Here is a 23,658-nt window from a genome sequence, read left to right as displayed (position 1 = left end):
ATTACAGTCTGAAAGTAGAATGCTGGGTGAGTTGTTGGATTTTATTACTAGTGGCAGAGCCCCTGAGAGAATTAGACGTAAGACTGCAGATCCAGAGCTCACCAAACTGTGGAGACAGCGCCATCAGCTCTTCATACAAAAGGGCCTATTACTACGGAGAAGCCTAGACCCAGTATCCAACGAGAGAGTGCATCAGATTCTCATACCCCGACGAGATGCAGGTATGGTGTTGGAGATGTATCATAATCAATCCGGTCATTTTGGGGTCCAAAAGACTGAGGCTAATATCCGCCAGCGGTTTTATTGGGTGGGCATGAGAGAGGACATTGAGAGATGGTGTCGGGAGTGTATAGCCTGTGCCTTAAAACGAAGTGAGCACCACTACGACCCATTGTAAGTACCCGTCCTCTTGAACTTGTCGCCATCGATCATGTGAAGTTGGAGCCTAGTCGCTCAGGGTATGCTTATGCCATGACTATTATTGACCACTTCACCAAGTTTGTCATAGCAGTGCCTGTGAGAGACCAGACGGCCAAGACTACAGCCGAACTGTTCTGGAAACACTTCCTCTTGCCCTACGGATGTCCAGAAAAGATCCTCACTGATCAAGGCCCTGCTTTTGAGTCCCATCTGTTCCATGAACTGTGCCGCTTACACAACTGCAAGAAGATCCGGACAACGGCCTACCATCCTCAAGGTAATGGACTGTGTGAAAAAATGAACCAGACCTTGATAGAGATGCTGAGGGCCGTGCCTCCTGAAACCAGAGGGGATTGGCCCAGTCTGTTGCCACAGCTCATGTACACGTACAACCATACCATCCATTGTTCCACTGGGTATACCCCTTTTTACTTGATGTTTGGCCGCCAAGGGACATTGCCTGCTGATCACTCCTTGGACATACACGTACCTGATTGCATCAACCCATTACCTAACACCGACTGGGTTGCTGAGCACCAAAGGCGATTGAATACGGCCAAAGCCATTGTTCAGGAACGTATGGATTATGCTAGAGACCGACAGCAGAGAGACTATGATCAAGCAGCCCATGCAGAACCCTTGACAATAGGAGATGTGGTGTGGTTGAAAAACAACCGTCGTACAAGTAAACTAGATGTAAATGGGAGCAGATTCCCTATGTTGTCATTGCGATCCCAAATGCTGGGACCCACACTTATGAGATTACCCGAGAAGGCAGGGGATCCCAGATTGTGCACAGGAACCGGTTAAAGCTCTGCCTGATGAAAGAACCCAGTGCTGAGAGTTCTGAATCTGAATCACCTGTGTCAGAGTCATCAATACAGCCTGAGGATCCTATGCAGGCTGTCAGTAATCTAATGTATGACACCGAACCCATGCATTGGCTCCTGACACCATGGTTGAATTTGTTGGTGCCCGCTCCGACACCTATGGTGCCTTTACCTCCAGAAGAGCCGGTTCAAAATGCCCCAGATCCAGTCCTCCTTATAGGGGAGCCTGTTGTTCCTGACCAGGACCCACTGGTGGAGACCCTCCTGTTGCTCGTCTCTCTTCTACCTCGATGCTAAGGGAGGAGGAGACCCCTGTGTTGAGAAGGTCCACCCGGATGAACAGGGGACGTCCGCCAGTCCGTTTAGGGGACTTTGATTATGCTGGTGGTGTCTCTTCCCAGGCAGTTGCTACTGGAAATAGCTTGCTTGACGTTTGTGCGCAAGAATGGACTCCTCCACGTGAGCCCTTGCCTGTTATACACCCGCAGAAAACCCCTGTGTAGTTCCCTTATTATACTTTAACCAAGAAAAATGGACTAACCTGGTTCACCTTAAGTCCGCTGTGCCAGGTCGGCGGCCGTGTCTAAGAAGCAAGAAGACGCCCCTTTCCCTTGCGTCGTCTGTTCATTAAGTTACAAATGTTATATCTTCTGTGTGAAATAATTATTTACCATATTTATAATGTAATGCTTAATTTATGTACCATTGGATGCCGGTTCAGAAAGGCATGTGTGTGAGTACGAGGCCTTACTCACGTTAAAGTCTGGGGGTGTGCAGTATACAGGTAGGTTACCCGACACTGCTATATTATAATGTGTAGCTCCCTTTAAGAAAGTTAGGCCTGTAGCCGGCAATTCATATTCCAGCCAGCAGAGGGAGCCCCGAAGTTAGTATAAATAGGCTAGGGCCTAACCCAGGAAGGGTAGTAGTTGGAAGTTCCTAGTTCAGAGTGGGTTCTGAGAGATTCAGGACTCAGTAACTAGTGCAGAAATTGCACCACTGGTGTGGAGGATCATTCCCACCCAGTTTTCCAGGTCAAGTATACCTGAGGTACTCTAAGTAACCGCCTGTCCACAGGAGAAAAGGGGAACCTCTACAAAACCTTTGCTCAAGGGTTATCACCGTGATTTGGGTGTCTGGACCTTGAGAGTATTGCTTACAGCCAGGAACTAAAGCAGGAGAGGAAGTAAGCGTACCCCTGCAGAGAGAATAGTTGCCTGAAGTGTATTGCTACATCTAGAGTAAGAGGAAAGCCCTGATCCTAGGAGGCCTGTCTTGAAGATAGCTTTTTGCGGCTGCGCTTAATAGCCTGAACCACTGCTATGACTGTTTTGTAACGTGTGGAATATTCTGGAACTGTACTTACTGACTGTTCATCTATCTTCAAGTATCTTCAGTAAAGTTACCCTGTTATTCAAATATAAAGATTCCTCAATTATTCCGCCTGTCACTACACGGTGTGCCACCGTTCAATTGGCACTGGCGTCACGACATTCATCACCTGCTTGTTCCAGTGCTGACCCGTTTGAAGACGACAGTGAGTCCCAGGTTAGTGGGTTACCCTGCACTACAAAGCCCAGCATACCTAAAGCTACACTACTGACCCCCTGGGACACTGCAGACATACCACAGAAAGTTGTCCACACACAGGGAGAGATCCCCTTGGTCCCTGATCCATTAGGTTTCCACATATCCACTAGATATGACACAGAAGAATTAGCCTGTCTTGAATTTCTCACGGGTAGCGATACTGTTAAGGAATCCTCGGGTGATGCCTCTGTGGATCCATTTGAAGGTGGAGTCAAATTGGCTTAATGACGGAACCTCTATCTAAATATGTGGACTGGCTTTTGAGGCCGGCCTTGGTAAGTGCCCCTGCTTACCTCAGGGACACCAATGACTTCCTACTGGCCTTAAAGGAACTGCATTGGCAGGAAGGGTACCAGTTAGTATCCCTCGATGTGGAAAGCCTCTACACCCGCATCCCTCATGGTGCGGGTGTAGAGGCGGTCCTTGACATCGTAACTAACCTTGGAAAAAGTCTGATTTTCTGTCATATCATTGGTGAGGCACTCGAGTTTATCTTAACTAACAATGTGTTCCAGTTTGGAAGCGAGTGGTATAGGCAAAGGCTGGGTACGGCTATGGGGACCCCCGTCTCCTGCACGTTCGCAAATATGTACCTTGCCAGGTTGGAGGATAAGTATATTTACTCCATTAGGAATCCATTTTTATCCAGGTTGAAGGCGTATTTACGTTTTGTGGATGACATATTCATAATATGGGAGGGTACAGAAACCCAGTGCGATGACTTCGTTAAATATCTTAATGCAAATGACATGGGCATGACATTCACCCTCAATTTTGGAGGTACAAGATTAGAATTTCTGGATGTGGCTGTGGGCGACAAGTTGGTCACAGAGGGCTTTAGTAAGCCCACTACGACAGCTTCCATCCATGGAATGTAAAAAAAAAAAAAGCCGTACCCTACGGTCAGTTCATCAGACTAAGGCCTAGTTCACATGAACGTATGGCTTTTATAGTTTTTTGCGGTCCGTTTTTGAGTTCCGTTGTGTTCCATTTCCTTTCCGTTTGCCATGTACAGTATACAGTAATTACATAGAAAAAAATTGGGCTGGGCATAACATTTTCAATAGATGGTTCAGAAAAAACGGAACGGATACGGAAGACATACAGATGCATTTCCGTAGGTGTGCCTTTTTTTGCAGACCCATTGACTTGAATGGAGCGACGGAACGTGATTTGCAGGCAATAATAGGACATGTTCCATCTTTCAACGGAACGGAAAAACGGAATGCATACGTACCACATTCCGTTTTTTTTACGGAACCACTGAAATGAATGCTTCCGTATACGGAACACAAAAAAACGGCCCGTACACTCGCAAAAAAAAACAAACCTTCGTGTGAACTAGGCCTAAGGCGAATAAACAGTAGGGATAGTGGATACCACAAACAGGCATCAGATTTGAAACAGCGATTGTTAGAGAGAGGGTATCCAGAAGATTTACTCAATAAAGATATGAAGAGTAGAGGAGGCCTTCTATCAGGATGATCTATTAATGGGGGATGGATCAGGGCCACTAGTGGGGATTCAAGATTTGCATTCTCTTTCAAATACAGCCCCATGGCAGAACGAATTCGTTCCGTGATATTTAAAGGGTTTCTACCACCAGAATTACTGTTATGTAGCTGACTGACATTAGCGATGCGCTAATGTCAGCACTACATAACAGTATGTTTCTAATAGTAGTTCCTGTAGCCGTTTTTGTTAAAAACGTACTTTTATAGATACGCTAATGAGCCTCTAGGTGCTATGTGGGCGTCACTAGCACCTAGAGGGCTCCGTTCACTAACCATTTCAGCCGCCCATCGTGTCCCTCCAGCCTGCCCCGCTCCTGTTGATTGACGTGAAACTTCAGTATCGAGTACCAATTCCCGCGCCTGCGCCGTGCGCTTCTGTATTCGGCGCAGTGAGTGAATGCCGTGCTCCTGGTGCCGGCTTCCTCATTGTATCGTAGTTGGCGCAGGCGCAGTGAGGAAGCCAGCGCCGGGAGAATACAGAAGTGCACGGCGCAGGCATTGGTACTCGATACCGAGAAGCTTCACGTCAATCAACAGGAGCGGGGCGGGCTGGAGGGACGCGATGGGCGGCTGAAATGGTTAGTGAACGGAGCCCTCTAGGTGCTAATGACGCCCACACAGCACCTAGAGGCTCATTAGCATATCTATAAAAGTATGTTTTTAACAAAAACGGCTACAGGAACTACTGTTAGAAACACACTGTTATGTAGTGCTGACATTAGCGCATCGCTATATCAGTCAGCTACAGAACAGTATTTCTGGTGGTAGAAACCCTTTAAAAACTGGGACATTTTGAGGAGAGATGTAACCTTGAACGAACTCACAGAACAGAAGCCACTTATATCTTTTAGAAGAAGCCATACGATCAAGGACAGACTTGTGAGAAGTAGGTTCCAGACCAAAGGCAATAATTGGCTCAGGAATAATATTCCAAAGGGCAACTTCCGTTGTGGCAGCTGTTCTTTATGTTCCCATAACTCCCAAAAGTACAAAATACATTGAGTTTGCTGGCACCCAACATAGAATAAATAGTTTCAGTAACTGCAGGAGCACATATGTAGTGTATTTACTAATCTGCAGCTGCGGGCGATTCTATATTGGGAAGACAATCAGGTGCATGTTCGAAAGAATGAGGGAGCACTTTAACTCGGTTGACCGAGATTTATAGAGCACGTAAGAAGTGTGCATGGAGGTAACGTTGATTGTATCTCCTTCACAGGACTGGAGACTGTGTCCACCCCTCTGCGGGGGGAAGGGGGGACAGACATCGCCTCTTCCTGCAGAGGGAAGCTAGATGGATTTTGTGTACCCAGGCCCTGGGTGAGCTTGGACTAAATGACAGGAACGATTTGAGTCCATTCCTATAGCTAGATATTGCACATGCAATCGTTATATGTACTGTATTGTTGTATTGCTAGGTATTTGTTGTTGGTCTTTTTGTTGCATGTATATTTTTATACTAATCTTTGAGGAAGGCACAGCTGTGTTGTCGATTGTCATGACAACCGGCAGCGTCGATATTTAAAAGGGCGACGCGCATAATATGCGCCGACGCAGAGCCTGAGGAAGAGATTGTTAGCGCGAAACAGACGTTGCTTTTCACATGCGTGATTAAGAATTGTCTGCCCCCTGCTACTTTCTATATATGGAATAAAAGAACCTGGTTTGTAACACACTGGCGAGTGCCGCTACATATTCTGCCTCTTTCATTGCGATTTGATTAATCTCTTCACTGCGAGCAGCTGTGCACCACCGTGAGTGTGTAGATCTTCAGCAGCCCAGATAACTTTGCTTCGCTGTCTTGTGGACTGTTCGTGTAACTGTGCCGCCCCTGCTTCTACTATTGTGATATGGTTTGTTCAGTATTGTCCTCCCCTGCCCGAACAAACCGTGTCTGGGAGGATCAGAGGGTTAAATCACCTGTCTGTCAAGACCCCTCTACCAGCAGATGAAAGAAATTATGTGTTTGGATGGAAGGAAAAAAATACGACAAAGTAAAGGATTAAAAAGTCTTTTAATTATACACATGTGGTCACAATTCTGCCTTTTAAAAAGATCATTGGAAAATGTACATAAGGCCGCTCGTAAATGTACATCATCTATAGATTATTGATACACTGTTGTATGTTCACCAAAATTGACAATAATTTACATAGGTTTTTTTATCTCTTGGCTTTGAGCAGGCTAATCAAAAATACAGTGCTATACAAAGCAAGCCACTGGCCTTATTACTCGCGAGGCTCTCCTGTGTGAACAGAACTTTATATACACGGACATCTAGATATCATGTCTACTCACTAAGCACAATGGACTGCGTTGTATCCCATCGACGTGTTAAGAGCCGTGGCGTAGAAACGAGAACGGGTTCTCCAGCGCTAGATAAATACATAGCTGGTATTTATATATTTATAGAGACTTTTTACCAAGCTGTAGAAAGACCGGTTTAAAAAACAAAACAAAAACTTGATTTAAAGAAATTTACATTATACAACACTATTTGCCAAGGCAATATAGAGACACCCAAATGTACACTAAAATGCAAAAAAGTTTTTTTTTTTCCTCCTTTTTTTCAGCCCCCTTCCCAGATGAAGGGGTGAAAACGAAGTGACATATACAGCAAAAAAGGTTTACAAATGTACAATCTGTACAACCAACTACAAAATAAGCAAGGCTCGTATTAAACATAGAGACTGTAAACGGTCAACTACTCATTAGTTACACTTATACAATACAAAGCAGATATTTATATATGACCCGGAAAAGGAAAAATTACAAACAGAAAGCCATTCAAATATATATATATATTTATATATTTTTTTTTTTATCCATTTTTTTCATGCGCAAAAAGGGACTTTTATCCACTATTTAAATCTATACGATTTGGCTAATCAAAAAAATCCTAAAAAGGAAAAAAAAAAAAAAACATCACACCATGTAAAAAAAAAAAACTAAACAAAGCAATGATTAAGCGCCAGTGCTTCGCTAGGTGCTAAAAAGGAAACGAAATGGGAGTCGCATTTCTCGCCGACTCCTGTATTTTATCTGTGGATAGAATTTCATTCAGCGGTGACAATGAACAGAGGGATGAATTGAGGCCTCTATTGCATACCAACTGCATGATTTCTGCACCAGGTCCCTTTTTGAGTCAGTGCAAGGGAAAGAAAGAGTTAATGGGCCTTGATTACTAGAAATCGCCTCGGATGGTGCGTACATATTTAATAAAGAATAACTGAAATTAGCAGGTGTCGTACATCGGCTGCTGCTTTATCGTTTTTTTTTAAATCGCACAGGGAATTTTAAGGAAAAAAAAAATGGAGGGGGGGGGGGGAATATAAATAAAAAAAAATCCACAGTTGTCGTGTATCCACACAGAAATCTTTCCAACAGGTAGTAAAGTGTGACTGACCCAAGGCCTGCTACATAGAAACTAATGATGGTGTTCATCCATTCAGGCTTGAAAACATTGGTTCATAACCTGCAGACTACAACCCCCAGAGTGTTCTTGCACTTAAGCGTCGTTGAAGAGCAGCGGTTTGCAAAGCAATGCCTTTAGGCCGCTTTCACACTCTGGACTCGGAGCGCGAGTATAACACAGCACCCGTCCTGACCTCCCAGCACTGCCGGGGTCGCATAGCATTATATTGATTTATGTTGCTATGTAACCCTTACAGTCCTGGAATGTATTGGATAACACTGACAGCATTATGTCAGTGTTACCCAGTACATTCCAGACCTCTAATGCGAAAAAAAATAAAAATAAAAAAAGTTTAAAATAAGAATAGAACTTTATTTACAGATGACTCCTCCGCGCTGATGGGAGACTGACCCGGCCGGCAAACCAGCATTATTAAAATACTGTACTTTCCCTTTAAAAACTACCACTTTTTACAGGAACTTTACAAGGTAAAAATTTACAAAATATGTGACAGCTTGATACAATTACATCATTTACAGGCTCTGGTTTTTGTACTGGCAAGGCGGCTGGGTAAGTCTCCCATGGTGGCCAGAGGGAAGCCCCAAATGTACAGGGAGGAGGGAGAACAATAAATAGTGTGGAACACATCGGCTACGGAGAGAGGAAGCGAGGTGGGAGGGTCGGGAGGATCCTCGTTCATGACGGGTGTAATGTGCGGACTGGGTTCTAAATTCCTGCCTTTCCCTAGAGCATGCCATTCGACGGTCCAACCATTGGCCCCAGGTCACTGCTAGTCTTCATGTAGTACTTCTCCAGCTTGGCCAGTATGTGTTTCCCATAGGTGTATTTACGCAATGTTGTGATGTGTGGTCTGATCTATTAGGAGGAGAGGGGGAAAAAAAAAACTGGTTATTTTAACAGATTTGTCAAACAGACTCCAAATTCTCATAGAGGTTTGAAGAGGTTTTTTCTATATATACTGGCGAGCCATGATATCCCATTCTCTTGAGCCTGTTCTACTCCCTATCATAATCCAGGGTGGAATACGGCTCATTTATTTGCAGGCCACTTGTCTCCCTGTATACTGAATTTTACCCATCATTTAAATCAATGACGATCTACCCATTTTCAGTATATCTCCCCCTAGTGGTGGGGATGATGAAAGACAACGTGTATGTAAAGGGAAACAGGATATTTGAATCTCCGACCCTTACAAAATATATTATGAAATTTAGCAGCACCAAGTTTCAGACAGATTTAGATCTACACCATTTAGGGTTTTCAAGTCTTCCTTAAAGTGGTTGTGCAGAGTCATGATAATGAATATCAGATCGGCAGGGCTCCAACTCCAGGCCGATCAGCTGTTTGAGCAGAGTCTTTGTAGTGGTGGCACAGTGTATTTACAGCTTCCGATGAATAGGAATGGAGTGCAGAGGACGCAGCACTAACATGAGCATGACAGCCTCTTCAAACAGCTGATTGTCAGGGGTGCTAGGAGTCTGACCCCCATCGATCTGATATTGACGGCATCCTGAGGACAGGTCATTAATATCATGAAACTGCACATCCCCTTTAATGTCTTTACCTTATGCATGATGATTTTGCGCTGAGCGGGCTCTGCCATGTCAATCATCTTCTGCACCACGTAGTTTGCATACTGGTCCTTCATCATGGTGTATAAGGCACTGTGAGGACCATCGTTCTGGCAGCAGACCTCGTCAATCAGCAGTGCCCTCTCCGCACGGGATGAGTGAGTAACACATTTCTCCACAACATTACTGAAAAGAGATGGGGAAAAATAGACAGGTTGTAAAAAAGAGCTGACAACATGCCAGATTAGACTACTTTCACACTAGCGTTCAGGGCTCCGCTTGTGAGTTCCGTTTGAAGGCTCTCACAAGCGGCCCCGAACGCATCCGTACTGCCCTAATGCATTCTGAGTGGACGCGGATCCGCTCAGAATGCATCAGTCTGGCACCGTTTGTCCTCCGCTCCGCAGGCGGACACCTGAACGCTGCTTGCAGCGTTCGGGTGTCCGCCTGGCTGTGCGGAGGCAAACGGATCCGTCCAGACTTACAATGTAAGTCAATGGGGACGGATCCGTTTGAAAGTGACACAATATGGCTCAATTTTCAAACGGATCCTTCCCCCATTGACTTTCAATGTAAAGTCTGGACGGATCCGTCTGAGCCACTTTTCGCACTTAGAATTTTTTCTAAACTATAATGCAAACGGTTCCGTTCTGAACGGATCCCATCGTCTGCATTATAGGAGCGGATCCATCTGTGCAGACACCAGACGGATCCGCTCTGAACGCAAGTGTGAAAGTAGCCTTAGCAGAGATTTCCTTTACGGTTTTAATTTATAAAGCGGCAACATATTCTGCAGCACTTTACAATCGGGGGATTAAAAGGGAAACTGTCGGCATCAAAATGGACCATAAACCGCCAGCAGTACCTTAAAGCTGTTATCAGGTTTCTAATGATGTTCTTGTGTAAGATGTCCAAGGAGCATGATCGCTGTAAGGGCTGTTTCACACGAGCGGATGCCGTGCGTGACATCCACTGCGTGAATGACAGCCAAGACCCGATGCGGACAGAAGAAGCACGGAGCCTTAACATGACTGATAATGCTCCGTGCCCCTCTGTGATCTCTTTACTACGAAATCACAGTGAGATAAAGTTGTCACCGTGATTTCGTAGTAAAGAGATCACAGAGAATTATCAGTCATGTTAATGCTCTGTGCTTCTGCTGTCACGCACGGCATCCGCTCGTGTGAAACAGACCTAAAACAACTTATTCCCCCACAGGTCGTATGCAAATAAGGTTCTTGAAGCTTTTGCATTTAAGTCAAGCTCACCCCGCCTCCTTCCCGCCCCTTAGCATTTGATTGATGGCCATTTGGAATCTTTCCGGTACGATTCCATCCTGAGATTTTGTGCATGTGCCATACGATCTCGTTTCGGGCGCCTGCGCATTGATCCCTGGTGTAGTGCACTTCGGAGAACATTACCCTGCATCAGCGTCAGCCTCAGGAGTGCCTGCGTGCTCACTCGCTGAACCAAGTACACTACAGTGGGGATCAATGCGCAGGCTCCGGAAACAAGATCATACTGTGCATGCGTGAAATCTCAGAATGGAATTGCACCTAAAAGAATTCAAAAGGCCATCAATCAAATGTGAAGGGGCAGGAAGGAGGCGGGGTGAGCTTGACTTAAAGCGCGAAAGCCGCTGCCCCCCTTGATTTAAAGAACCTAATTTGCATACGACCTGTGGGGGAATAAAAGTGGTTTTACAGTGATCATGCGCCTTGGACATCTTACACAAGATCATTAGAAACCTGATGCCTTTAAGGTACTGCTGGCGGTTTATGGTCTATTATGGCGCCGACAGGTTCCCTTTAAAATGTACTGAGAATTAGGGATAGACTGATATTGATTTTTTTTTTAGAGCCGATACCGATAACCTGTGAACTTTCAGGCCAATAGCCAATAACTTATATCGATATTCTGTGCATTTTCAGTTTTTAAAAAAAAATAAAAAAAAATCTGTTACGGCGTTCACCACATAGGAGATTTTTTTTAAAATATTTTAATAGTTTGGACTTTTCGGACGTGGAAATATGTGATATGTTTATTTATTGTTTATATATTTTATATGTAAAAATGGGAAAGGGGGTGATTTATACTTAATATTTTGGTGTTTTTTTAAACTTTTTATTTAATAGTTATTTCCCCCCTTAGGGGCTAGACCCTGGGATCTTTTTATCCCTTGTCCTATTCACCCTAATAGAGATTTATGATGGTGAATAGGACCTCACACACTCCCTGCTGCCCTGTACATAGTGCACACAGCAGCAGGGGGCTTAACATGGCAGCCAGGGCTTCAGTAGTGTCCTGGCTGCCATGGTAACCGATCGGAGCCGCAGGATTACACTGCTGGGCCTCCCATCAGAAACTGTCACTGCCACCAATGGGGAGGGGAGAGGGGACCCTGTGGCCTCTGCCACCAATGACTTTAATACTGGGGGAGGGGGGTGGCGCACTGTGCCACCAATGATTTTAATACTGGGGGGGGTGCATGCACTGGGCCACTAATGATAATTAACGTTTAATACAGGAGGCGGGTGTATCGGCGCAGAATCACACAGGGAGCTGTGATCAGTGGCAGCAGTTAACCCCTCAGGTGCGGCACCTGAGGGGTTAACTGCTGCTGATCGCAGCTTCCTGTCATATAGGCTGGGCACCACCTCCTGTATTTGTATTAGACATTAATTATCATTGGTGGCGCAGTGCGCCCGCCCCTCTCTCTCTCCTCATTGGCAGCGCGGCACAGGGGAAGGGAGAGAGTGACTCTTTCTCCCCTGTGCTGCTGAGGGAACAGGAGTGTGCTGACAGCAGCAAGGTTAGATGCGAATATTGGCCAATAATATCGGTAACTCTGATAATCGGTCGATCCCTACTGAGAATATCAGACATTACAAAGTAACACTGTACCATGGTCTGGACATCTTAACTAAATAGTACATAAAGCTGCATAGGCCAGCCACCTGCCAATATATGCAGTGCGTCTGAGTGCATGGGGTATAGTGGATATTGTTTCATGATGGATCAGGTTCTGAAGAATATTATTGACTGGTGGTGGTGGGGGTGAATGGAGACGTGTCATGGTAGAATTTTTGTATGATCCCCAAACAAGGGATCTTACCAGGTTAGTAATGAGTTACAGTAATGAAGAGGAGAATAGATCAAGGCAACAATGAGAGGCTCTGGTTTAGCACTGATGAGCCTTCAAAATGTTGCCAAGGGCTCTGTAGTGGAATACAGGATACACTCCTTTCGGTCCTGCGACTGCAAATTCATTTTTAACCCACCAACCTTCTAATAATAAAGAGATGACTCTGCTCATACTGTCCCAATGTATACAGCAAAGTGCCATATGAGCTACATAAAGCAAGGCACTCATGTAAATAGGAATACACATTTATAGTATCCAACCTTTGTATAACTATCTACTATACAGATGAAACTCGAAAAATTTGAATATTGTGCAAAAGTTCATTTATTTCAGTAATGCAACTTAAAATTAGAAGATTGTGAAAAGGTTCAATATTCGAGGCTCAAAGTGTCACACTCTAGTCAGCTAATTAATACATATCCCTTGAGCAAAGGGTACCTCAAAAATGAAACTTTGGGGTTTCATAAACTGTAAGCCATAATCATCCAAATTATAACAAATAAAGGCTTGAAATATTTCTGGGTGGTTGTGAAAATGTCTAGTTATTCTGAAAACGCAATTATTATTTTTACCTGGCAAACTTGTGCTGGCTCAACGCCAAGACTTTTCCTCTGATTTCAGACACAATCTTGCTCTTGTCCTCTGAACGTCCATGTTCCAGTACATGCTGGATGACATAATTCCCATACTGGTCCTGCAATGTGACATAACAGATGACAAAGTCATGATCCACGCTTCAGATCGGCAGAGACTGTATCATCAGTGCTTTCTATAGGTGGAGGATAACAAAATACTCATGGGAAAGGTCAGGGGTCTCCAAGACCAGTTAGACCAATATCTTGTGCAAAAATTGATGGTGCTATTTGGCACATTTTAAGCCATGCCCCCCCCCCCCCTTCTCTACACTGTCTAGTAAGACCCTAATAACACATAAGTCTGGGGAAAAGCATGTACTCCAGGTTTATTCATTGGTACTTGCAATTTTAAATAGTAGTAGGTGTTTTACTTCCATGCGGTAATATGATAATAGTAAGGACATCTTTTCAACATCTCTCATGAAAGTTTTTGATTGTAGGAATTTTTTTATTGCTATGTACGTCAAGGTGTAGCCCCAGCTTCAGAGTTCAGACATTAAGGGACTAGAGTTGTTGCGATACCAAATTTTTGATTCGGTTTCGATACCATGAAAAAGTATTGCGATACTCGATACCATGCAAAAAGAATAAACAAAAAAAGCCACGTGCATTCCTCATTTTAAAAAATGGCGAATCACGCAGTTTTTATTTTATTTTTTCTGTTCCGGCATTCACCACCTAGATTTTTTTTTATATTTTAATAGTTTGGACTTTTCTGACGTGGCGACATAATATGTTTATTATTTATATATTTTATATGTGAAATTGGGAAAAGGGGGTGATTTATACTTCATATTTTAGTGTTTTTTTTTTTTTTTTACACTTTTTATTTAATAACTATTTCCCCCCCTTAGGGGCTAGAACCTGGGATCTTTCATCCCTTTTCCTATTCAGCCTGATAGATCTCTATCAGGGTGAATAGGACTTCACACTGTCCCTGCTGCTCTGTGCTTTGTGCACACAGCATCAGGGATGTTACCATGGCAACCAGGGCTTCTGTAGCGTCCTGGCTGCCATGGTAACCGATCGGAGCCCCAGCATTACACTGCTGGGGCTCCGATCAGAAGCTGCCACTGCACCACCAATGAGGGGAGGGGAGAGGTCCCTGATTTTAATACTGGGGGGTTGAGATGGGCCGGCGCACTGTGCCACCAATGATTTTAATGGGTTGGGGGGCACACTGCACCACCAATGATAATTACCCCTTTATACAGGAGGCGGGTACTGGCAGATCAGCGGCAGTTAACTGCCGCTGATCGCAGCTCCCTGTCAGGGGCAGGGTGCCGGCAATGCGATTCTGCTGCCAGCACCCGCCTCCTGTATGTGTTAAAGACCGACTACTATATGGGACTCCAGACTTTCACTATCAGGCCACACAGAGCGGCGCCCAGCGATGTCTCAGCACTCACCATTAGTCCTGGGCGCCGCTCCGTTCGCCTGCAGTGCCCCATTACTGTCTCCTCTCCTGCTCCACATGCTGCTGATTACTATCGGAGCGATGGGAGGAGACATCAGCTTCACTAGTGGGCGTTCCTTTTCCCTGCGCTGCGATTGGACAGCGCTACAGCCAGGGAGAAGGAACGCCCACTAGTGAAGCTGATGTCTCCTCCCATCGCTCCGATAGTAATCAGCAGCATGTGGAGCAGGAGAGGAGACAGTAATGGGGCACTGCGGGCGAACGGAGCGGCGCCCAGGACTAATGGTGAGTGCAGAGACATCGCTGGGCGCCGCTCTGTGTGGAAATAAACCTATCATTGGTGGCGCAGTGCGCCCGCCCCTCCTCCGCCCCTCTCTTCTCATTGCCGCCTTTCCTCCGTGGTGCCGCCCCTCCTCCGCCCCTCTCTTCTCATTGCCGCCCCTCCTCCGCCCCTCTCTTCTCATTGCCGCCTTTCCTCCGTGGTGCCGCCCCTCCTCCGCCCCTCTCTTCTCATTGCCGCCCCTCCTCCGCCCCTCTCTTCTCATTGCCGCCCCTCCTCCGTGGTGCCGCCCCTCCTCCGCCCCTCTCTTCTCATTGCCGCCCCTCCTCCGCCCCTCTCTTCTCATTGGTGGCAGCGGCAGCAGCACAGGGGGGAGGGAGGACAGCTTCCTTCTCCCCGTGCTGCTGAGAGAACATGAGCGCGCTGATAGCAGCGCGCTCATGTTCAGAGATACTAGACTGCGCAGAAGCGCAGCCCAGTATCGATAAAACGGAAATCCCGGTATCGTATCGATACCGGGACAAAAGTATCGATTGGGTATTGAAATTTCGATACCCGCAACAACCCTATAAGGGACATTAATTTTCCGCCACCTGACTGGAGTCAGAATGGAGTAAACCTGGCATATAAAGCTGGGCCATCCACAGGACCAATGGTCACGCCAATCTGAAATTAATACCTCTGGAAACCCAGCCTAGCCGTCTGGGAGTATGAAGAAGGAGCATTACCTGCACCAGCTGCTCTGTGCTCTGATGTAATTCTTCCAGGATAGGCATCGTCTGCTCAATTGTACAATGCTCCAAAATGCGCTGTATGACTCTACAGCCATAAGGATGAGTGGAAAGAACGTAAACCTGAGGAAGAAAGAGATATCAGCACAATGAAGAACCTGACAGCCATGACACAGTAAACCACAGCATGGGCGGCATCCCGATACCATTTACTTAATAATGTAAACATGAAAATCAGACACCATATAGGACATGACCATCTTTATCTAACAAAGCTAGAACCAGCCCTGTACCTCACATGGATCCAGAGATCTCCACATTCATTGCTCAGCTAGATTTAATTCAAGCTGGTACCTCAGGAGGCATGTCCTTTCTGCTGCAGCTCTCTCCCCATCACCGCTCAGGGATTGTGTCTAGAGAGGAGCGAATTTCAGGTTATGAAATTTGTTCACGCTTCGTTTAATGGTAAAAAGGTGAATTGCGTTATGGATTCCGTTACCACGGATCATAACGCAATACTATGACGGAATGAACAACGGAATGTCTTTAGAGGCATCCAGTTATTCATTCCGTCATAATAGAAGTCTATGGGCTGCATAATGGATCCGTCCCGTTCTGCAGAGTAGTCCTCTCCTGCATAACGGAAACTGGACGGATCCGTTTAGACTTCTTTTAGGACGGAATGAATAACGGGATGCCTCTAAAGACATTCCGTTGTTCATTCCGTCATAGTATTGATTTATGATCCGTGGTAACGGAATCCATAACGCAATTCACCTTTTACCATTAAACAAAGCGTGAACAAATTTCAAAATATGAAATTCGCTCATCTCTAATAGTGTCCTTTCTGCTGCAACTCTCTCTCTGTAACTGCCACAGCTTCTAACTGGTTGGTGACAGTTGAAGGTTTACTGAGTGAATGTGACCACCTCAGTGAGGAGGACAAGAAAGACTGAAAAGAACTAACAGCAGGTGGCGCTATATAGGTACATTTTAAAACAACTAACAGCAGGTGGCGCTATATAGGTACATTTTATTGAATAGCTCTGTGGCTACACAAACTTTTTTTTAATTACACATAATATAGCCAAGGTACACTGAAGATACTTATTGTAATAATTTATTAGGGAGTCCTTAAGACTCAAAAACCTCCTGCCATAGATATGGATTAGTTGACAATAGTAATCGCATATTGTAGATTTTATTCCTTCTGGTTGTGATACAAGTTTTCGTCTCGCCCCCTCATGCAGTTTTTAAGGACACTGCAGCTTCGTCTACCTCCTTCATATCTATTCATTGAATCACTTTAGGTGGACTTTTTGAGGACCCTGAGAAACTACAGTCCCTAAATCCCGGCCAGTGCAATGTATGAGGAACCTGTAGATTGCACAGAAAGTTTTGTCTCCTTCAAACAGAAGGCCGTGGCTGGAGCGGGCAAACTCTTTACCTGCCACAGAGCTCAATTCTGTGATTGCCAGAGCCCTTACCACAGGCATCATGAACAGCCTTAGGGCTTATTCACACTTCGTGTAGCATACGTCCATGGTACACAGGACAGCGCACAGATCCATTTATTTCCCCTTTCACATCTGCGTTTCTCTTTTCCGGTATTGAGAATTGGCAGAGGATCTCAATACCGGAGATAAATGCTTCCATTTTGTCCCCATTCATTGTCAATGGGGACAAAACTGAACTGAACAGAACGCACCAGAATGCATTGCATTCCGTTTGGTTGCGTTCCCATACCATCTGGCATGGAATGCAGAGCAAAACGGACACAATAAAAAATGGATCCGGCACCCATTGACTGTCTTGGCTATTTTACAGATAATACAACCAGATCCGTTCATAACGGATACAGACGGTTGTATTATCAGGTAAAAACGCAAGTGTGAAAGTAGCCTTACAATGAACAAGGACAGATGTCAGAAACCTCCTTCCCCATTTCAAATAATTTTGTGACAGACCCTCAAGATTATTAATTCTCCATTTATTAGGACATTTGGGAAATGTGCACATACTACACTACCTGTCCTTTGAAGGCATCAATAATGAACTGGAGGGACTGCGGCTGGACACACTCTATACATTTCTGGACCACGTGGTTTCCATTCTGATCCTTCACACACTTCAGAACATGTCCGTCCAGCTCCTTCACCATTTCACTCTGGAAGAGACACGTAACAGATTATCTCATGTGATCAGTGCAGTGTAAATAAAGTAAAATAACCTGAGGACAACTAAGAAATAACCACAGCAAATGAAGATCACTATAACCCATCTACCACTGCTGTATTCTGTACTCACTGCCCTGTGAATGATTAAAGGGGTTTTCCGGAGTATTCCGGTTTTGTTATCTGCTATCCTGTGTATAGGGGATAACTATTAGATTCATGGGGGACCTACCAGTGGGACCCCTAGTGATCACAAGAACGAACACCCCTGATAAACTCTCCCATCCCTGAAATGAATGGAGTAACCCAGTTGGGTGTGCGTGCGGCTGCTCCATTCATTTGCAAGAAACCAGTGACGTATGGAGACATACTGGAAGTGCTCCATGAGAAAATATGTAAACCGTTATTTCCCAAGGAAGAGAACCATCTCGCTAGTGCCACCGTGTGGAAGTGGATCACTATAAGTCAAAATCTGACTTTATAACTAAGGCTACTTTCACACTGGCGTTTTGGCTTTCTGTTTGTGAGATCCGTTCAGGGCGCTCACGAGCGGTCCAAAAAGGATAAGTTTTGCCCTAATGCATTCTGAATGGAAAAGGATCCGCTCAGAATGCATCAGTTTGCCTCCGTTCAGTCTCCATTCCTCTCTGGAGGCGGACACCAAAACACTGCGTTTTGCTGTCCGCTTGACGAAACTGATCCGCCCTGGCACACAATGTAGTCAATAAGGAAGGATCCGTTTTCTCTGACAATAGAAAACGGATACGTCTCCCATTGACTTTCAATGGAGTTCAGGACGGATCCGTCTTGGCAATGTTACAGATAATACAAACAGATCCATTCATGACGGATGCATGCGGTTGTATTATAGTAATGGATCCGTTTTTGCAGATCCATGACGGATCCGCCCAAAACACAAGTGTGAAAATAGCCTAAGCCTTGGGATAAGACAAGGAAATATAACCCAGCCAAACACCCATCCATACACAGCTGTTTTGAGGAACTTGTCCCTTGTCAGTAGCGAGTAGGATTATGGGTGACACTGGTCTCTTTAAAGGCCGGGTTCACACATAAGCGTACCTGATAAGCGCTGTTTACAAGCGTGCTTATCGGGCGTTTACATACGTGCGAAGAAACAAGCGAATGCCCCTTGTCGCATGTTCCCGCTACGTCTATATGCAGGAACGCGCGACAATGCGCCCCAAAGAAGCTACTGTACTTTTTGGGGCGTAGGGCGTTTTACAGCGCGTTCGTACGCGCTGTAAAACGCTCAGGTGAGAACCATGCCCATAGGGAAGCATTGGTTTTTGCCTGTTGAGCGTTTTACAGCGCTTAGGAACGCGCTGTAAAATGCTCAGGTGTGAACCCAGCCTAAGGAGATCCAGCACCCTGCTAGCCAGAATCCTACTCCGTGCTGATGAGTGTTACGCAGCCTGAAACAGCTGACTATGGATAGATATTTGGCTTGACTATTTTCCCTTGTCAAATCCCAAAGCATGTTAAAACGTTAGATTTTGACTCTTAGGAAGACACTTCCTCAAGGTGGCGCTAGCGTGATGGTTCTCATCCTTGGGAGATACTGATAGACATGACGTCACAGCTCCAGCTTTCACCCGACCACTGCAGATTCTTCATAAGTTGATCAGAGGGGGTCCAGGGAGTGGGACTGCCATCGTTCAGATATTGAATATCTCTATCTTGAGGACAAGTCATTAATACTTAAGATCTAGAAAACTACTCAGAAAGTTACATTACAGAGATACCAATCAAGTTAAAGGGAACCAGTTACCGGGATTTTGTCTATAGAGCTGAGGACATGGGTTGCTAGATGGCCGCTAGCACATCCGCAATACCCAGTCCCCATAGCTCTGTGTGCTTTTATTGTCTAAAAAACCCGATTTGATACATATGCAAATTAACCTGAGATGAGTCCTGTATGTAAGAAGAGTCAGGGACGTATCAAATCATTTTTTTTTTTACACAATGAAAGCACACAGAGCTTTGGGGACTGGGTATGGCGGATGTGCTAGCAGCCATCTAGTAGCCCACGTCCTCAGCGCTATACACAAAATCCCGGTGACAGGTTCCCTTTAAGTAAGCAATTTAAACATCTCAGAGTACCCAAGATTATGTATTACCACTAGGGAGGAGCAAATCGACTTCGAATGAAACAGCCAAAGTTGATTCGCATAAAACTTTGTTCTAAGCTCCTGCTCTGTACAGTATTGGAATGTATTGGCTCCAATGAGCCGTTCTTGCTTTGCGAAGTCTCGCGAGACTTCTTGCAATAACTTCAGAAATTAATTTGTACTGTAAAAAAACATTTCCCAAACTCTGGTTCGGTTCCAAGGTACCACTTGGAACCGAACCAGAGTTCGGGAAATGTTTTTTTTTTTTAACAGTACAAATTAATTTATGAAGTTATTGCAAGAAGTCTCGCGAGACTTCGCAAAGCAAGAACGGCTCATTGGAGCCAATACATTCCAATGCTGTACGGAGCTCCTGCTCCGTACTGTATTAGAATAAAGTTTTATGCAAATCAACTTCGGATGTTTTATCTGCAGTCAATTCGCTCCTCCCTAATTACCACCATTTACCTGCTGATCTGGAGATATGGATTCAAGGGCCTTTTGAATAACCCGACAGCCATACATCTGTAATGCCAATGGGAGTACATGTCCGCGTATACGTGTTGCCAGTGCCAATTTCTGATCCATGCTACCAAACTGCAAAATAAACATACCATCAACCGAATGGCAACAGACAAGCAAGGGGATTTCAGACACCCTCAATCAATGTGAAAAATCCTATGTTTTATCATGCAATCGTGTTCCAGGTTACCAGGAATGTGGATTTCTACTTCCTCCCTCACTGATGTCACCAATTTTCCCAGCATCCCTTGTTTTATACAACTTATAGGCTATAAATTAGAGAAGAGGGTCCGGGTGGACGAACACTCAAATACGAAAAAAGTGCGTGATTGGCGTGTTCAAAGGGTATTCTCATCTCAGACATGGAACTCATATTGTTAGAATATGCCATCAATGACAGAAGGGATCAGGGTTCAGATGTGAGACCTGTACCCATCTACAGAAGGGGACCCCCCCCTTCAAAGTGAAGGAGAGCACACTGGGCATGTGCAACCAGCCTCCATTCACTGCTATGGGAGTTCTGAAAACAGCCGAGAGGCCGGGCTCAGCTATTCTCTGAAGTCTCAGAGTGAATGGAGAGCACACAGTTCATGCACGGCCACCACTATATTTCCCGCTATGGGACTGCCAGAGCTCGACTATTATTGGAACTCCCATAGCGGTGAATGGAGGGTGGCTGCACATGCATGGCTGATCTCCCTTTACGTCCAAGACCCCATTAATCTGCAAAGCTTCGTGCTGAGCCCACGAAAGAAAACCTTGCAGAAACCTGGCAAAGTAAACAGGGTCCCCCCCATTTTTGGAGTGTGCTCCTGAGATAAATAAGGGTCTCCTATTTATGAGAGAGCAGAAGGAGAGGCTTCCTGTTATAATCTGTGGATTGCCAGAACATGGATGAGTAGGGCACAAAGATTATTATTTTTTTTTTTTAATCATCCGCTTGGGTTCAAGACTAAAGCCCCTTTCACACGGGATAGTTTCACGCATTGGACTTGCATTGCGTGTTAGCGAGAGCTCCCGTCCTGACCTCCCTGCACTAATTAGAGGGGGGTTGCATAGCATTATATTGATTTATGATGCCATTTAACCCTTAGAGGTCTGGAATGTATTGTATAACAATGACATAATGCTATCATTCCAGGTCTGTAAGGGTTACATAGCATCATAAAATCAATATAATGCTATGCGATCCCGGAAGTGCTGGGAGGTCAGGGCGGGAGCTCTCCCTGACACACGCTGCAAGTCCAATTTGTGAAACTGGCTTGTGAGAAAAGGGTCCAATAAGATCTAGATGGATGTCCTCGCTGATCATTTTCTGTATTAAACGTTCACCTTGTTCTGACTTCTAAGAATGACAAACTAAATGAAGAAAAGTCACTAACTTCAAAAAACTTCTGGATAACGTAATTCCCAAAGACATCTGTCATCAGCTGATAGGCGGCTTGCAGGATCTCGCTGAAAACCACTTGGCGCTCGGCTGGAGTGGCTCGCTCTAGCTTCTGCTGGATAAACCTGGATATCAAATAAAGTGACGTTATACTCTCTATATGTTAAAGATTAACATTTAATAATATCTTGTAACTAGAAAAGTAGGGGCCCCATGACACTCATTGCACTGTTAAATCCTGCCACAAGAGGAGGCAGGCACAAGAAAACACCTGTGCGGCTCTACATTACAGTCTATGGGAGTGGGGCTCCAGTGACAGACCTGGATCCATGCTGGTCTTGGGAGAACTCGACAATGTGACCAATCAGATCCCTGAGCTGCAAGTTTGGAAAGCGGTTGTTGCGGAAGTCTTCCAATAGTCGGCTGCGTCCGGAGGGCATTATGTCAGATCTGTTGTATCGCAGGCGTGAAGGTGGGAAGAGCTGGCTACTGGAGCTGAAGAAACTGGATCCACTGGCAGCGCTGCGAAACTTTGCCTCCGCTCCGGGGGCTGCGGAAATATACCGCCCACTGCCGTTTGTCAGCCCACCTATACAACAAAGTATCTCCATTAATATACAGAAATGGATTAGTGACGATCAACTGACAGCATGGCCGATCACCATAACCCTCTTCTACCTAAAACACTGAATATCTTTGGAAATACTTCCCTTAGCAGAGTTGGGCAAAGTTTTTAACTTATCCTCTATCCACAGGATAAGGGGAAAAAAAATATCTAAATCACTGGGGGTCTGACCGCTTGGACCCTCACCAATCCCAAACCCCCTTCATTCTCCATGGTACTGCTGAAAAATGTTCCTCCAATAGACCGCTCCTCCCATAGACTCAATGATTTAACCCTGCAGTCTATGGGAGATTTACTTCATTCCTATGGAGGCCAGCCACAGAAAGCGCTTTATGGGGACTTTGCAATGACAGGCTTCAGACCGTTCAGAAGGTCCGAGGCTGCCATAGCAATCGAGCTTGGGGAAGCTGTTTGGGCTAGTCAGCGCAGCATTCCCGGCTAAAATCCACTCAGACGCCGAGGTTGCAATTGACCACAGTATCTGAGGGGTTAAATACCCACGATCAGCCTTATCACCAATCACAGGCAATCTCCTCCGGATGTCTGCCATGCAAAACAGCAGGCATCTAGAGGCTATAGTGCCTGCTCAGCTCCTGAGCATGTGCTTTCTTTATGACCCAGACTTGCATCATACATGTACAGCCGAAGTCCTGAAGGGGTTAAAGGGGTTGTGGCACAGGATAGTGAACAACTAACTGATTGCTGGGGGTCCGATCGTTGCTCCATTTCATTCTCTATGTGACTGCCAGAAATAGATGAGCACTGTACCCCTCTGGATTGGGGATAACTTCTAAACTTAGCACAACCCCTTTAATAGGTAAAGTAAGGTCTATAGGCTTGGAAACTATCGTTTGCAATTGGATGGAAAACTGGCTGAAGGACCGTGTCCAGTCATATTCAGAATGGCCCCGGGTTATAAGTGGTGTACCCCAAGGTTCTGTGCTGGGTCCTCTATTATGTAACTAGTTTATTAATGATATAGTGGATGGGAGGAGTAGTAGTGCTTCTATTTTTGCAGATGACGCCAAACAGTGTAGTACTGTGCAGTCTATGGAAGATGTCCATAAACTACAAGCTGACTTAGACACTTTGGGAGAGATTTATCAAAACTGGTGCAAAGGATAACCGGCTGACCAATCCGATAAATCCTTCCATTTACAAAAAGGTTCTGAAAAATTGAAAGAATCTAATTGGTTGCTATGGGCAACTAAGCCAGTTTACCGTTCAATCCAGTTTTGATAAATCTCTTCCT

At 45.2% G+C, this 23,658-nt stretch overlaps 1 protein-coding gene across 4 annotated transcripts in view; it reads right to left on the bottom strand.

Annotated features, from left to right (window-relative positions):
* Positions 1 to 6,349: 6,349 nt before the first annotated feature.
* PUM2 (pumilio RNA binding family member 2) overlaps positions 6,350 to 23,658 on the bottom strand; it is a 56,437-nt gene continuing 39,128 nt past the window's right edge. For all 4 annotated transcript variants that reach the window (XM_044289533.1, XM_044289532.1, XM_044289531.1 and 1 more), the window contains exons 15-22: positions 22,103 to 22,370; positions 21,777 to 21,906; positions 20,341 to 20,469; positions 17,599 to 17,736; positions 15,567 to 15,692; positions 13,079 to 13,200; positions 9,355 to 9,547; positions 6,350 to 8,645 (exon numbers count right to left, since the gene is read on the bottom strand). In XM_044289533.1, coding sequence (XP_044145468.1) covers positions 8,514 to 8,645; positions 9,355 to 9,547; positions 13,079 to 13,200; positions 15,567 to 15,692; positions 17,599 to 17,736; positions 20,341 to 20,469; positions 21,777 to 21,906; positions 22,103 to 22,370 — 1,238 coding nt within the window. In that variant the 3' untranslated portion in view covers positions 6,350 to 8,513. The remainder of the gene's footprint in view (positions 8,646 to 9,354; positions 9,548 to 13,078; positions 13,201 to 15,566; positions 15,693 to 17,598; positions 17,737 to 20,340; positions 20,470 to 21,776; positions 21,907 to 22,102; positions 22,371 to 23,658) is intronic.

This window comes from Bufo gargarizans, chromosome 4 (genome assembly GCF_014858855.1).
Source record: "Bufo gargarizans isolate SCDJY-AF-19 chromosome 4, ASM1485885v1, whole genome shotgun sequence".
NCBI classification, from domain to species: Eukaryota; Metazoa; Chordata; class Amphibia; order Anura; family Bufonidae; genus Bufo; species Bufo gargarizans.
The sequence above is the reverse complement of the archived record's forward strand: the minus strand, read 5'-3'. Positions and strand labels throughout refer to the sequence as shown.